Raw genomic sequence first — 12,155 nt, 5'->3', positions numbered from 1 at the left:
CTCCTCCCCTCTCCTCCGCTTGGAGTCACCCTCCTCCCCTCTCCTCCTCCTGGAGTCACCCTCCTCCCCTCTCTTCCCCTTGGAGTCACCCTCCTCCCCTCTCTTCCCTTCTGGAGTCACCCTCGTCCCCTCTCCTCCCCTTGGAGTCACCCTCCTCTCCTCCCTCCTGGAGTCACCCTCCTCCCCTCTCTTCCCTCCTGGAGTCAACCTCTTCCCCTCTCCTCCCCCTGGAGTCACCCTCCTCCCCTCTCCTCCCCTTGGAGTCACCCTCCTCCCCTCTTGGAGTCATCCTCCTCCCCTCTCTTCCCTCCTGGAGTCACCCTCCTCCCCTCTCCTCCCCCCTGGAGTCACCCTCCTCCCCTCTCCTCCCTCCTGGAGTCACCCTCCTCCCCTCTCTTCCCTTGGAGTCACCCTCCTCCCCTCTCCTCCGCTTGGAGTCACCCTCCTCCCCTCTCCTCCTCCTGGAGTCACCCTCCTCCCCTCTCTTCCCCTTGGAGTCACCCTCCTCCCCTCTCTTCCCTCCTGGAGTCACCCTCCTCCCCTCTCCTCCTCCTGGAGTCACCCTCCTCCCCTCTCTTCCCCTTGGAGTCACCCTCCTCCCCTCTCCTCCCTCCTGGAGTCACCCCCCTCCCCTCTCCTCCTCCTGGTGTCACCCTCCTCCCCTCTCTTCCCCTTGGAGTCACCCTCCCCCCCTCTCTTCCCTTTGGAGTCACCCTCCTCCTCCTCCCTCTTCTCTCTGTCACACTGCCTGGTCTCCCCCTCCTCCTCCCTGTCACACTGCCTGGTCTCTCCCTCCCCCCTCCTCCTCCTCCCTGTCACACTGCCTGGTCTCTCCCTCCCCCCTCCTCCTCCTCCCTGTCACACTGCCTGGTCTCCCCCTCCTCCTCCTCCTCCCTGTCACACTGCCTGGTCTCCCCCTCCTCCTCCTCCTCCCTGTCACACTGACCGGTCTCTCCCTCCCCCCTCCTCCTCCTCCCTGTCACACTGCCTGGTCTCTCCCTCCCCCCTCTTCTCTCTGTCACACTGCCTGGTCTCTCCCTCCCTCCCTCCTCCTCCCTGTCACACTGCATGGTCTCTACCTCCCCCCTCCTCCTCCTCCTCCTCCTCCTCCCTGTCACACTGCCTGGTCTCTCCCTCCCCCCTCCTCCTCCTCCCTCTCACACTGCCTGGTTCCCCCCCCCCTCCTCCCTCTTCTCTCTGTCACACTGCCTGGTCTCTCCCTCCCCCGTTGACCGTACCATATTCTATGTTCCGTACCATATTCTATGTTCCGTACCATATTCTATGTTCCGTACCATATTCAATGTGCCGTACCATATTCAATGTGCCGTACCATATTCAATGTGCCGTACCATATTCTATGTTCCGTAACATATTCTATGTGCCGTACCATATTCTATGTTCCGTACCATATTCATTGTTCCGTACCATATTCTATTTTCCGTACCATGTTCTATGTCCCGTACCATATTCTATGTTCCGTACCATATTCTATGTTATGTACCATATTCAATGTTCCGTACCATATTCTATGTTCCGTACCATATTCCATATTCCATGTTCCGTACCATATTCCATATTCAATGTCCGTACCATATTCCATATTCCATGGTCCGTACCATATTCTATGTGTCCGTACCATATTCTATGTTCCGTACCATATTCTATGTTCCGTACCATATTCTATGTTCCGTACCATATTCAATGGTCCGTACCATATTCTATGTTCCGTACCATATTCTATATTCCATGTTCTGTACCATATTCCATATTCAATGTTCCGTACCATATTCCATATTCCATGTTCCGTACCATATTCTATGTTCCGTACCATATTCTATGTTCCATTACCATATTCCATGTTCTGTACCATATTCTAGGTTCCGTACCATATTCTATGTACCGTACCATATTCCATGTTCTGTACCATATTCTATGTACCGTACCATATTCCATGTTCTGTACCATATTCTATGTTCCGTACCATATTCCATGTTCTGTACCATATTCTATGTTCCGTACCATATTCTATGTACCGTACCATATTCCATGTTCTGTACCATATTCTATGTACCGTACCATATTCCATGTTCTGTACCATATTCTATGTACCGTACCATATTCCATGTTCTGTACCATATTCTATGTACCTTACCATATTCTATGTACCGTACCATATTCCATGTTCTGTACCATATTCTATATCCCGTACCATATTCAATGTCCCCTACCATAATTTATGTTCCGTACCATATTCAATATCCCGTACCATACGTACAACAATGACAGATCAAACACTCACAATTTAATTTTGTGAACCAGCCTGATGTGAACCATGCCTCGAACAATAGAGATCTCAGAAGACCTAAGATTAAGAATTGTTGACTTGCATAAAGCTGGAAAGGGTTACAAAAGTATCTCTAAAAGCCTTGACGTTCATCAGTCCACGGTAAGACAAATTGTCTATAAATGGAGAAAGTTGATCACTGTTGCTACTCTCCCTAGGAGTGGCCATCCTGCAATATGATTGCAAGAGCACAGTGCAGAATGCTCAATGAGGTTAAGAAGAATCCTAGTGTGTCAGCTAAAGACTTACAGAAATCTCTGGAAGATGCTAACATCTCTGTTGACGAGTCTACGATACATAAAACAAGAATGGTGCTCATGGGAGGGCACCACGGAAGAAGACACTGCTGTCCAAAAAAAACATTGCTGCACGTCTGAAGTTTGCAAAAGTGCACCTGGATGTTCCACAGCACTACTGGCAAGATATTCTGTGGACAGATGAAACTACAGTTGAGTTGTTTGGAAGGAAAACACAACACTATGTGTGGAGAGAAAAAAGGCACAGCACACCAACATCAAAACCTCATCCCAACTATAAAGTATGGTGAAGGGAGCATCATGGTTTGGGGCTGCTTTGCTGCCTCAGGGCCTGGACAGCTTGCTATCACTGATGGAAAAATGCATTCCCAAGTTTATCAAGACATTTTGCAGGAGAATGTAAGGCTATCTGCGGTGCCAATTGAAGCTCAACAGAAGTTAGGTGATGCAACAGGACAACGACCCAAAACACAGAAGTAAATGAACAACAGAATGGCTTCAACAGAAGAAAATGCGCCTTCTGGAGTGACCCAGTCAGTTCTGACCTCAACCTGATTGAGATGCTGTGGCACGATCTCAAGAGAGCAGTTCACACCAGACATCCAAGAATATCACTGAACTGAAACAGTTTTGTAAAGAGGAACGGTCCAAATCTCCTCCAGACTGTTGTTACAGGTCTGATCCACAACTACAGAAAACATTTGGTTGAGGTTATTGCTGCCAAAGGAGGGTCAACCAGTTATTAAATCCAAGGGTTCACATACTTTTCCCACCCTGCACTGTGAATGTTCACACGGTGTGTTCAATAAAGACATGGAAACATACCATTGTTTGTGTGTTGTTAGTTTAAGCAGACTGTGTTTGTCTATTGTTGTGACCTAGATGAAGATCAGATAACATATTATGACCAATTTATGCAGAAATCCAGGTAATTCTAAAGGGTTCACATAACTATTTTCTTCCCACTGTACATTCAATAATAAGCAACGAGCTCTGTTGACAAGAGCGATGCAGGTTTCTCCTAAAAGCTAAGGCATTGTCAAGAGAGAGAGATCACATGCTTGGGAGACAGAGGACGTGAGATCAAGGACCAATGAGGGTTTGTGAGTCGAGGAAGCTATACTGTTGAACAGTGACGTGTTTCACAATTCCACTCCTTCCTTACCTGGTGATAGAGAAGCAGGTGCTGTCTCCTGACTGGGCGCAGGTGTTTCTACTATGCTCGTTGATAACACCAGAATCAGGGCATTCTTGAACTGGTCAAAACCAACCTGCAACACAAAATACAACATTTTGCAATGAGACACAACAGTTTTTCTGAATGTTCTCCCACAATAACATGAACAGGGAAAGACAAAACATTACTCAGATGATAAAATATTGGTCATGAAATTCCTAACATTGAAATGCATTGAATCCTGTGAATGCAGGATGGAGGACGGGAGGTGTCCCTGGACGATATGTCTAGGGAGGTGGAGGAAGGGGGTGTCCCTGGATGATATGTCTAGGGAGGAGGAGAGGGGGGTGTCCCTAGATGACATGTTTATTGTTGAGGGGTAGGTCGTTGAACATCTCATTCCAAAATCATGGGCATTAATATGGAATTGGTCCCCTCTTTGCTGCTATAACAGCCTCCACTCTTCTGGGATGGCTTTCCACTAGATGTTGGAACATTATTGCTATAACAGCCTCCACTCTTCTGGGAAGGCTTTCCACTAGATGTTGGAACATTGCTGCTATAACAGCCTCCACTATTCTGGAAAGGCTTTCTAGATGTTGGAACATTGCTGTGGGGACTTGCTTCCATTCAGCCACAAGAACATTAGTGAGGTTGGGTACTGATGTTGGGCGATAAGGCCTGGCTTGCAGTCCGCGTTCTAATTAATCCCAAAGGTGGTCGATGGGGTTGAGGTCAGGGCTCTGTGCAGGCCAGTCAAGTTCTTCCACACTGATCTCGACAAACCATTTCTGTATAGACCTCACTTTGTGCATGGGGGCATTGTCATGCTGAAACAGGAAAGGGCCTTCCCCAAACTGTTGCCACAAAGTTGGAAGCACAGAATCATCTAGAATGTCATTGTATGCTGTAGCATTAAGATTTCCCTTCACTGGAACTAAGGAGCCTGAACCATGAAAAACAGCCCCAGACCATTATTCATCCTCCACCAAACTTTACAGTTGGCACTATGCATTGGGGCAGGTAGCGTTCTCCTGGCATCTGCCAAACCCAGATTAGTCCATCAGACTGCCAGATGGTGAAGCGTGATGCATCACTCCAAAGAACGCGTTTCCACTCCTTCAGAGTCCAATGGCGGCGAGCTTTACACCACTCCAGCCGACGCTCGGCATTGCGCGTGGTGATCTTAGGCTTGTATGCGGCTGCTCTCCCATGGAAACCCATTTCATGAAGCTCCCTGACGAACAGTTCTTGTGCTGACGTTGCTTCCAGAGGCCGTTTGAAACTTGGTAGTGAGTGTTGCAACCCGAGGACAGACGATTTTTACGCGCTACGCGCTTCAGCATTCGGTGGTCCCATTCTGTGAGCTTGTGTGGCCTACCACTTCGCGGCTGAGCCGTTGTTGCTCCTCGACATTTCCACTTCACAATAACAGCATTTACAGTTGACCGGGGCAGCTCTAGCAAGGCAGAAATTTGACGAACTGACTTGATAGAAAGGTGGCATGACTGTGCCGCTCTGAAAGTCACTGAGCTCTTCAGTAAGGCCCTTCTACTGCCCATATTAATGTTACTGCACCAAACATCTTAGTTAGATGTAAAATCTTAGATGTAAAATCTTAGTCAGATGTAAAATCTTACATGTAAAATCTTAGTCAGATGTAAAATCTTAGTCAGATGTATAATCTTAGGTGTAAAATCTTAATCAGCTGTAAAATCTTAGTCAGATGTAATATCTTAGTCAGATGTAATATCTTAGTCAGATGTAAAATCTTAGGTGTAAAATCTTAGTCAGATGTAAAATCTTAGGTGTAAAATCTTAGTCAGATGTAATATCTTAGGTGTAAAATCTTAATCAGCTGTAAAATCTTAGTCAGATGTAATATCTTAGTCAGATGTAATATCTTAGTCAGATGTAAAATCTTAGGTGTAAAATCTTAGTCAGATGTAAAATCTTAGGTGTAAAATCTTAGTCAGATGTAATATCTTAGATGTAAAATCTTAGTCAGATGTAATATCTTAGTCAGATGTAAAATCTTAGGTGTAAAATCTTAGTCAGATGTAAAATCTTAGGTGTAAAATCTTAGTCAGATGTACAATCTTAGGTGTAAAATCTTAGTCAGATGTAATATCTTAGATGTAAAATCTTAGTCATATGTAAAATCTTAGTCAGATGTAAAATCTTAGGTGTAAAACCTCTAAATTAATGACAGATTTCTTGAGTTATCTAAGACTATTTTGAGGAAGTTTATACTGGCTACGGCGTCTCAAGATGGACAAACATTACTATTGCCGGTTTTTTCTCATTTGTCAAGCGGAGTTCTTTTAAGGGAGTTTGCGAGTGAATTCGTTCGGTTCGCCTAGCCGAGTTAGTCTACTAGCACGAGTCGGCTTGGTATGGTTGGTTCCTGTCTCTCCCTCCAGGCTTGCTCCCCATCAGGGTTGCCAGGTTTAGCTACATTTTTTTAATCATAATCGCCACTCAAAACCCGCCAACAAGGTCTAAAAACTAGACCAAAAAGAGAGGACTAGCCACATTTATCCAATAGGTGTCTCCACAATGACAATCTAAATACAACTGGTAACATTGCTTCACCTTGTTCTTTGTGATTGGTTCATCACACCAAATGATTTAATCTGAACTATAGAAGTAATTTGATAGTGAATGATTAAGACATGTTTTTCTTTCTCCAGAAAACATTATTGTGAAATGGTATTAAAGTCACATTGATGATAATCGTATTTTCAACTGGAGTATAAATATCGAAAGGGCCCAATAGTTTTGGCTTATTTTATTTCCTTTAAAAAACATTTTTTTCCACATTAATGTCCTAGTTACCCTTCTGGAGATGGAGATGAAAGAAAGAGAGAGAGGATATCAATCATGAGTTTTTCTACTATTATTTAATCAATTACTATTATAATTTGATAGTCTAATGGAGTTGCCTCTAAAAGAGGCCAACATTGGAATAATATTGAAATCTATTTTGCATCTAGATGGGGTTTTTTTCATAGTGGAGATCAAGTTTATAAATTGCCTGGCTGGGCTGATGAGACTGTGGATAGCACAATCAGATGGAACAGAGTAAATAGGCATTTTAACCTCATAGATTTAGCCGGTGGTAACTTTTGGAATAGATACTGGCTGGAATGTGGTGTTAACCAATCAGCATTCAGGATTAGACCCAGCCATTGTATAAACGCTAATAACAGTAGCCAACTACTGAAATAGATAAATGGGGAGGTCACCTGAGCCAGAAATTCACTTAAATATAGCCTAAGTTATATGCGTAATGAGCCTCATGTCCACACCGATGCTGAAACGGAGGGAGGCGCCAGAAAATGTAGCCAAACTTTAATGAGACTTTAATTACAGAAATATAGGCTCATGTTTGACAATAATATCGTAGGATAATTAACATTAACGTCTAAAGTCTTGATTCTGTTGACAAACAATCTGAGCAGAGGCAGTCAGCATTCACAACGCAGGTCATATTAGCAAACCATGTTGCTTGTTGCATCTGTAGATCTCCCCTCTTTCAAACTTTCTGACAGATATTTTCATCTAGGTCACGTGTTTCCACCTCATTTGCACACACACTGTATATAGGCTTTTTTTTTCTTTTTTTCTATTGTGTTATTGACTGTACGTTTTGTTTATTCGATGTGTAACGCTGTGTTCTTGTTTGTGTCGCACTGCTTTGCTTTATCATGGCCAGGTTGCAGTTGTAAACGAGAACTTGTTCTCAACTGGCCTAGCTGGTTAAATAAAGGTGAACTTTATTTTTTTTAAATAATAATTGCATTTTGGAACATTTGTGCATAGCTTACTGCTATGATCGCATTTCTGCGCTTATAATGTGAAGAAATAATAGTTAATCAACATTTTAAGCTAAATTGTTCTGATCTGTTGCATCTGTGGTAGCAGAATCAGAATTCTTTAGGTAACACTGATAAAAAAGATGTTTTATCAATTTTCATAAGTATGCTTATGTGGGGAAAGTCACTTGGGGCCTAGAGAGGGTAGAGGTCATGCTTGTCTTCATATGTGAGAGTATCTGTTAAACCATGTGAAGGGATGATTGAGGGGGAACCAATTATCTCTTGGCTCCACAATGTCTGTGTGCCAGTCACTCCCTACTTTTCCCATTGGGGAGAGGAGGATGGCAGTGTCTGGAACCATTGTATGTTCCCTCTAAGGTTGCCCTTATCTTGACCTAGAGGCTCACTCTTCTCTCCGTGAGCTTGTCCAGGAGGGGTTGTATTTTTGATGGGAGTGTCTAGAATTGACCATTGATATATGCCATTGGATGAGGTAATGTTTTGGTTCTAAGTGGTACCAAGAACGAGACAAGAACTTCGGTTTAGGAGAACAAACTGAAGGATAATTTATAGCTAATGCTGTCTGGCTACTCCTTGTTTCAAGTAAAAGGTTATTTGTGTAATGTTCCTAAGATCTGTTATTTGTCATGTGACTTTCCAAGACACATCAGCCTCATTTTTTGGATTTTGATGTACGGTAGTTGCATGAATTTTGGATCCATCGTCCCAGAACTGTCCCCGTCTGTGAGAACTGTCCCAGAGTCTGTTAGAACTGTCCCAGAGTCTGTTAGAACTGTCCCAGAGTCTGTTAGAACTGTCCCAGAGTCTGTGAGAACTGTCCCAGAGTCTGTTATAACTGTCCCAGAGTCTGTTAGAACTGTCCCAGAGTCTGTTAGAACTGTCCCCGTCTGTGAGAACTGTCCCAGACTGTTAGAACTGTCCCAGAGTCTGTTAGAACTGTCCCAGAGTCTGTTAGAACTGTTCCAGACTCTGTTAGAACTGTCCCAGTCTGTTAGAACTGTCCCAGAGTCTGTTAGAACTGTCCCAGAGTCTGTTACAACTGTTCCAGACTCTGTTAGAACTGTCCCAGTCTGTTAGAACTGTCCCAGAGTCTGTTAGAACTGTCCCAGAGTATGTTACAACTGTCCCAGAGTCTGTTAGAACTGTCCCAGAGTCTGTTAGAACTGCCCTGATTATTTCTCAGTTGTTCTCCCTTGCTGTGTTGGTTCTAATAATGATTGGTAAGACTGGGGGGGGGGGGGTCAGGATATAACTCTTAACACCAATGACTGTGGTCAACACACACACACAGACCTGCTGCCCTCCCCCTCCCTATCACTCACTCAGTCACTCAGCAACAGCCTGCCTCACGCCCTGATAGTCAGCAGCAGGTCACAATACAATTACAGGTGCAATTTAGAAACACTGTGAATGCTGTCACAACAGACAATGGGAACACTGTGAATGCTGTCACAACAGACAATGGGAACACTGTGAATGCTGTCAAAACAGACAATGGGAACACTGTGAATGCTGTCACAACAGACAATGGGAACACTGTGAATGCTGTCACAACAGACAATGGGAACACTGTGAATGCTGTCACAACAGACAATGGGAACACTGTGAATGTTGTCACAACAGACAATGGGAACACTGTGAATGCTGTTACAGAAGCTGAACTTGGGACACAAATAGGGTGCTTTTTAGTTTTGCGTCTTTTACCAAATAAATCTCAAATTAACTCCAGTAACGGTTGGCATTTCATTTCCCCGCTGTACCGTAACCGATCTGTGACCTCAAAACCGCAATACGTACCTGGGTTTGGTGAACTGTCACACCTCTAGTTATGAGTAATGTGGGCTTATTTTGGGGGAATCCATCCACCCAACCATACAAAGCAACCCAGAGGCTACCTGCCAGATTTTGCCAGTGGGCAGCTATGAGTGAATTTTACCATGAATAAAGGAGGATACACGATAACAAAAGATTTAACCAATGTCATTCCTATTTCAGGCCGGACAAAGCAAGGGGGGATTTTTCCTCATCAAGCACCCTCTCAAACAGACACACTTCACTTGTGAATGTTGATTAGCCTGGTTGTTATGACAACAGACACCGGGATGAGAAGGCCAATGAAAGGATCTAATTTCTCTCTAAAACAAGACGTCTAACAAAGCACCAGGAGACTGGCCCTGGTTCCCTGTCTGACTGGTTCTCTGGCTGACTGGTTCCCTGTCTGACTAGTTCTCTGGTTGATTGTCTGACTGGTTCTCTGGCTGACTGGCCCTGGTTCCCTGTCTGACTGGTTCTCTGGTTGACTGTCTGACTGGTTCTCTGGCTGACTGGCCCTGGTTCCCTGTCTGACTGGTTCTCTGGTTGACTGTCTGACTGGTTCTCTGGCTGACTGGCCCTGGTTCCCTGTCTGACTGGTTCCCTGTCTGACTGGCCCTGGTTACCTGTCTGACTGGTTCTCTGGCTCCCTGGTTCCCTGTCTGACTGGCCATGGTTCCCTGTCTGACTGGTTCTCTGGTTACCTGTCTGACTGGCTCCCTGGTTCCCTGTCTGACTGGCTCCCTGGATGACTGGCTCCCTGGTTGACCGGCTGACTGGTTGACTGGCTCCCTGGTTGACCGGCTCCCTGGTTGATTGGCTCCCTGGTTGACTGGCTCCCTGGTTGATTGGTTCCTTGTCTGACTGGCCCTGGTTCCCTGTCTGACTGGTTCTCTGGTTCCCTGGTGGACTGGCTGAATGGCTCCCTGGTTGACTGGCTCCCTGGTTCCCTGGCTGACTGGCTCCCTGGTTCCCTGGTTGATTGGCTGACTGGCTCCCTGGTTGACTGGCTGAATGGCTCCCTGTCTGACTGGTTCTCTGGTTCTCTGGTTGACTGGCTGAATGTCTCCCTGGCTGACTGGCTCCCTGTCTGACTGGCTCCCTGGTTGATTGGCTGACTGGTTGACTGGCTCCCTGGTTGACTGGCTCCCTGGTTGACCGGCTGACTGGTTGACTGGCTCCCTGGTTGACCGGCTCCCTGGTTGACCGGATCCCTGGTTGACTGGCTCCCTGGTTGACTGGCTCCCTGGTTGACTGGCTCCCTGGTTGACTGACCCCCTGGTTTACTGGCTCCCTGGTTGACTGGCTCCCTGGCTGACTGGCTCCCTGGTTGACCGGCTCCCTGGTTGACTGGCTCCCTGGCTGACTGGCTCCCTGGTTGATTGGCTGACTGGCACCCTGGTTGACTGACTCCCTGGTTGACTGACTCCCTGGTTGACTGGCTCCCTGGCTGACTGGCTCCCTGGTTGACTGGCTCCTGGCTGACTGGCTCCCTGGTTGACTGACTCCCTGGTTGACTGGCTCCCTGCTTGATTGGCTGACTGGCTCCCTGGTTGATTGGCTGACTGGCTCCCTGGTTGACTGGCTCCCTGGTTGACTGGCACCCTGGTTGACTGACTCCCTGGTTGACTGGCTCCCTGGTTGACTGGCTCCCTAGCTGACTGGCTCCCTGGCTGACCAGCTCCCTGGTTGATTGGCTGACTGGCTCCCTGGTTGACTGGCTCCCTGGCTGACTGGCTCCCTGGCTGACTGGCTCCCTGGTTGACTGGCTCCCTAGCTGACTGGCTCCCTGGCTGACCAGCTCCCTGGTTGATTGGCTGACTGGCTCCCTGGTTGACTGGCTCCCTGGCTGACTGGCTCCCTGGCTGACTGGCTCACTGGTTGACTGGCTCCCTGGCTGGCCACAAGTACCTGAGACACCCACCCTATAGAGTCAGACCAGAGCTGCTCTCTGAGGATAGAAGTAGAGCCCAGAAAGGTAAACCTGTATCCCACTAAACACAGAGCCTGTATCCCACTAAACACACAGCCTGTATCCCACTAAACACACAGCCTGTATCCCACTAAACACACAGCCTGTATCCAACTAAACACACAGCCTGTATCCAATAAACACACAGCCTGTATCCCACTAAACACAGAGCCTGTATCCCACTAAACACACAGCCTGTATCCCACTAAACACACAGCCTGTATCCCACTAAACACACAGCCTGTATCCCACTAAACACACAGCCTGTATCCCACATAACATAGAACCTGTATCCCATTACAAAAAAATAGACAAGAGCTACACTGAACAACTTCACCTTATATGGTAGTCTGCAGTACAGTAGGCATGTGATTCTACAGATTCTAATGAAAATAAATATGATTATTCATGTTCTGAATCGTTCAGCGGGGTCATTCTTTAACATATCATGAACATCAGCTCAGTTTCCATCCAATTGGCAACATATTTTAAATGCGAATATTCCAAAAATTTGCATAAAAACAAGGTGCCCATTTTCCCATCAGATTGCCTTGTTACCGATAAAAGGCTGTGCGTGATGTCGTAGTGCCCATAAACATACCTTTTGCGGTTAAATGACCATTTACCAAATAGAAAATACAAGTTAAATGGGTTTCTACTGATGCTTTTCTCACCCAACATTTATTAGCAAAAAGATAAATTAGCATATGACACAAGCTGAATTAAATGTAAAATGCTTTTGAAATGA

At 46.0% G+C, this 12,155-nt stretch overlaps 1 protein-coding gene across 1 annotated transcript in view; it reads right to left on the bottom strand.

The window, feature by feature from the left end:
• The window catches only part of LOC139375445 (ninein (GSK3B interacting protein)), a 99,416-nt gene that overhangs the window by 68,704 nt on the left and 18,557 nt on the right, over window positions 1-12,155 (bottom strand). The window contains exon 3 of the mRNA XM_071117235.1: window positions 3,770-3,875. Coding sequence (XP_070973336.1) covers window positions 3,770-3,875 — 106 coding nt within the window. The remainder of the gene's footprint in view (window positions 1-3,769; window positions 3,876-12,155) is intronic.

The sequence above is a fragment of the Oncorhynchus clarkii genome, chromosome 19, assembly GCF_045791955.1.
Source record: "Oncorhynchus clarkii lewisi isolate Uvic-CL-2024 chromosome 19, UVic_Ocla_1.0, whole genome shotgun sequence".
NCBI lineage: Eukaryota > Metazoa > Chordata > Actinopteri > Salmoniformes > Salmonidae > Oncorhynchus > Oncorhynchus clarkii.
The sequence above is the reverse complement of the archived record's forward strand: the minus strand, read 5'-3'. Positions and strand labels throughout refer to the sequence as shown.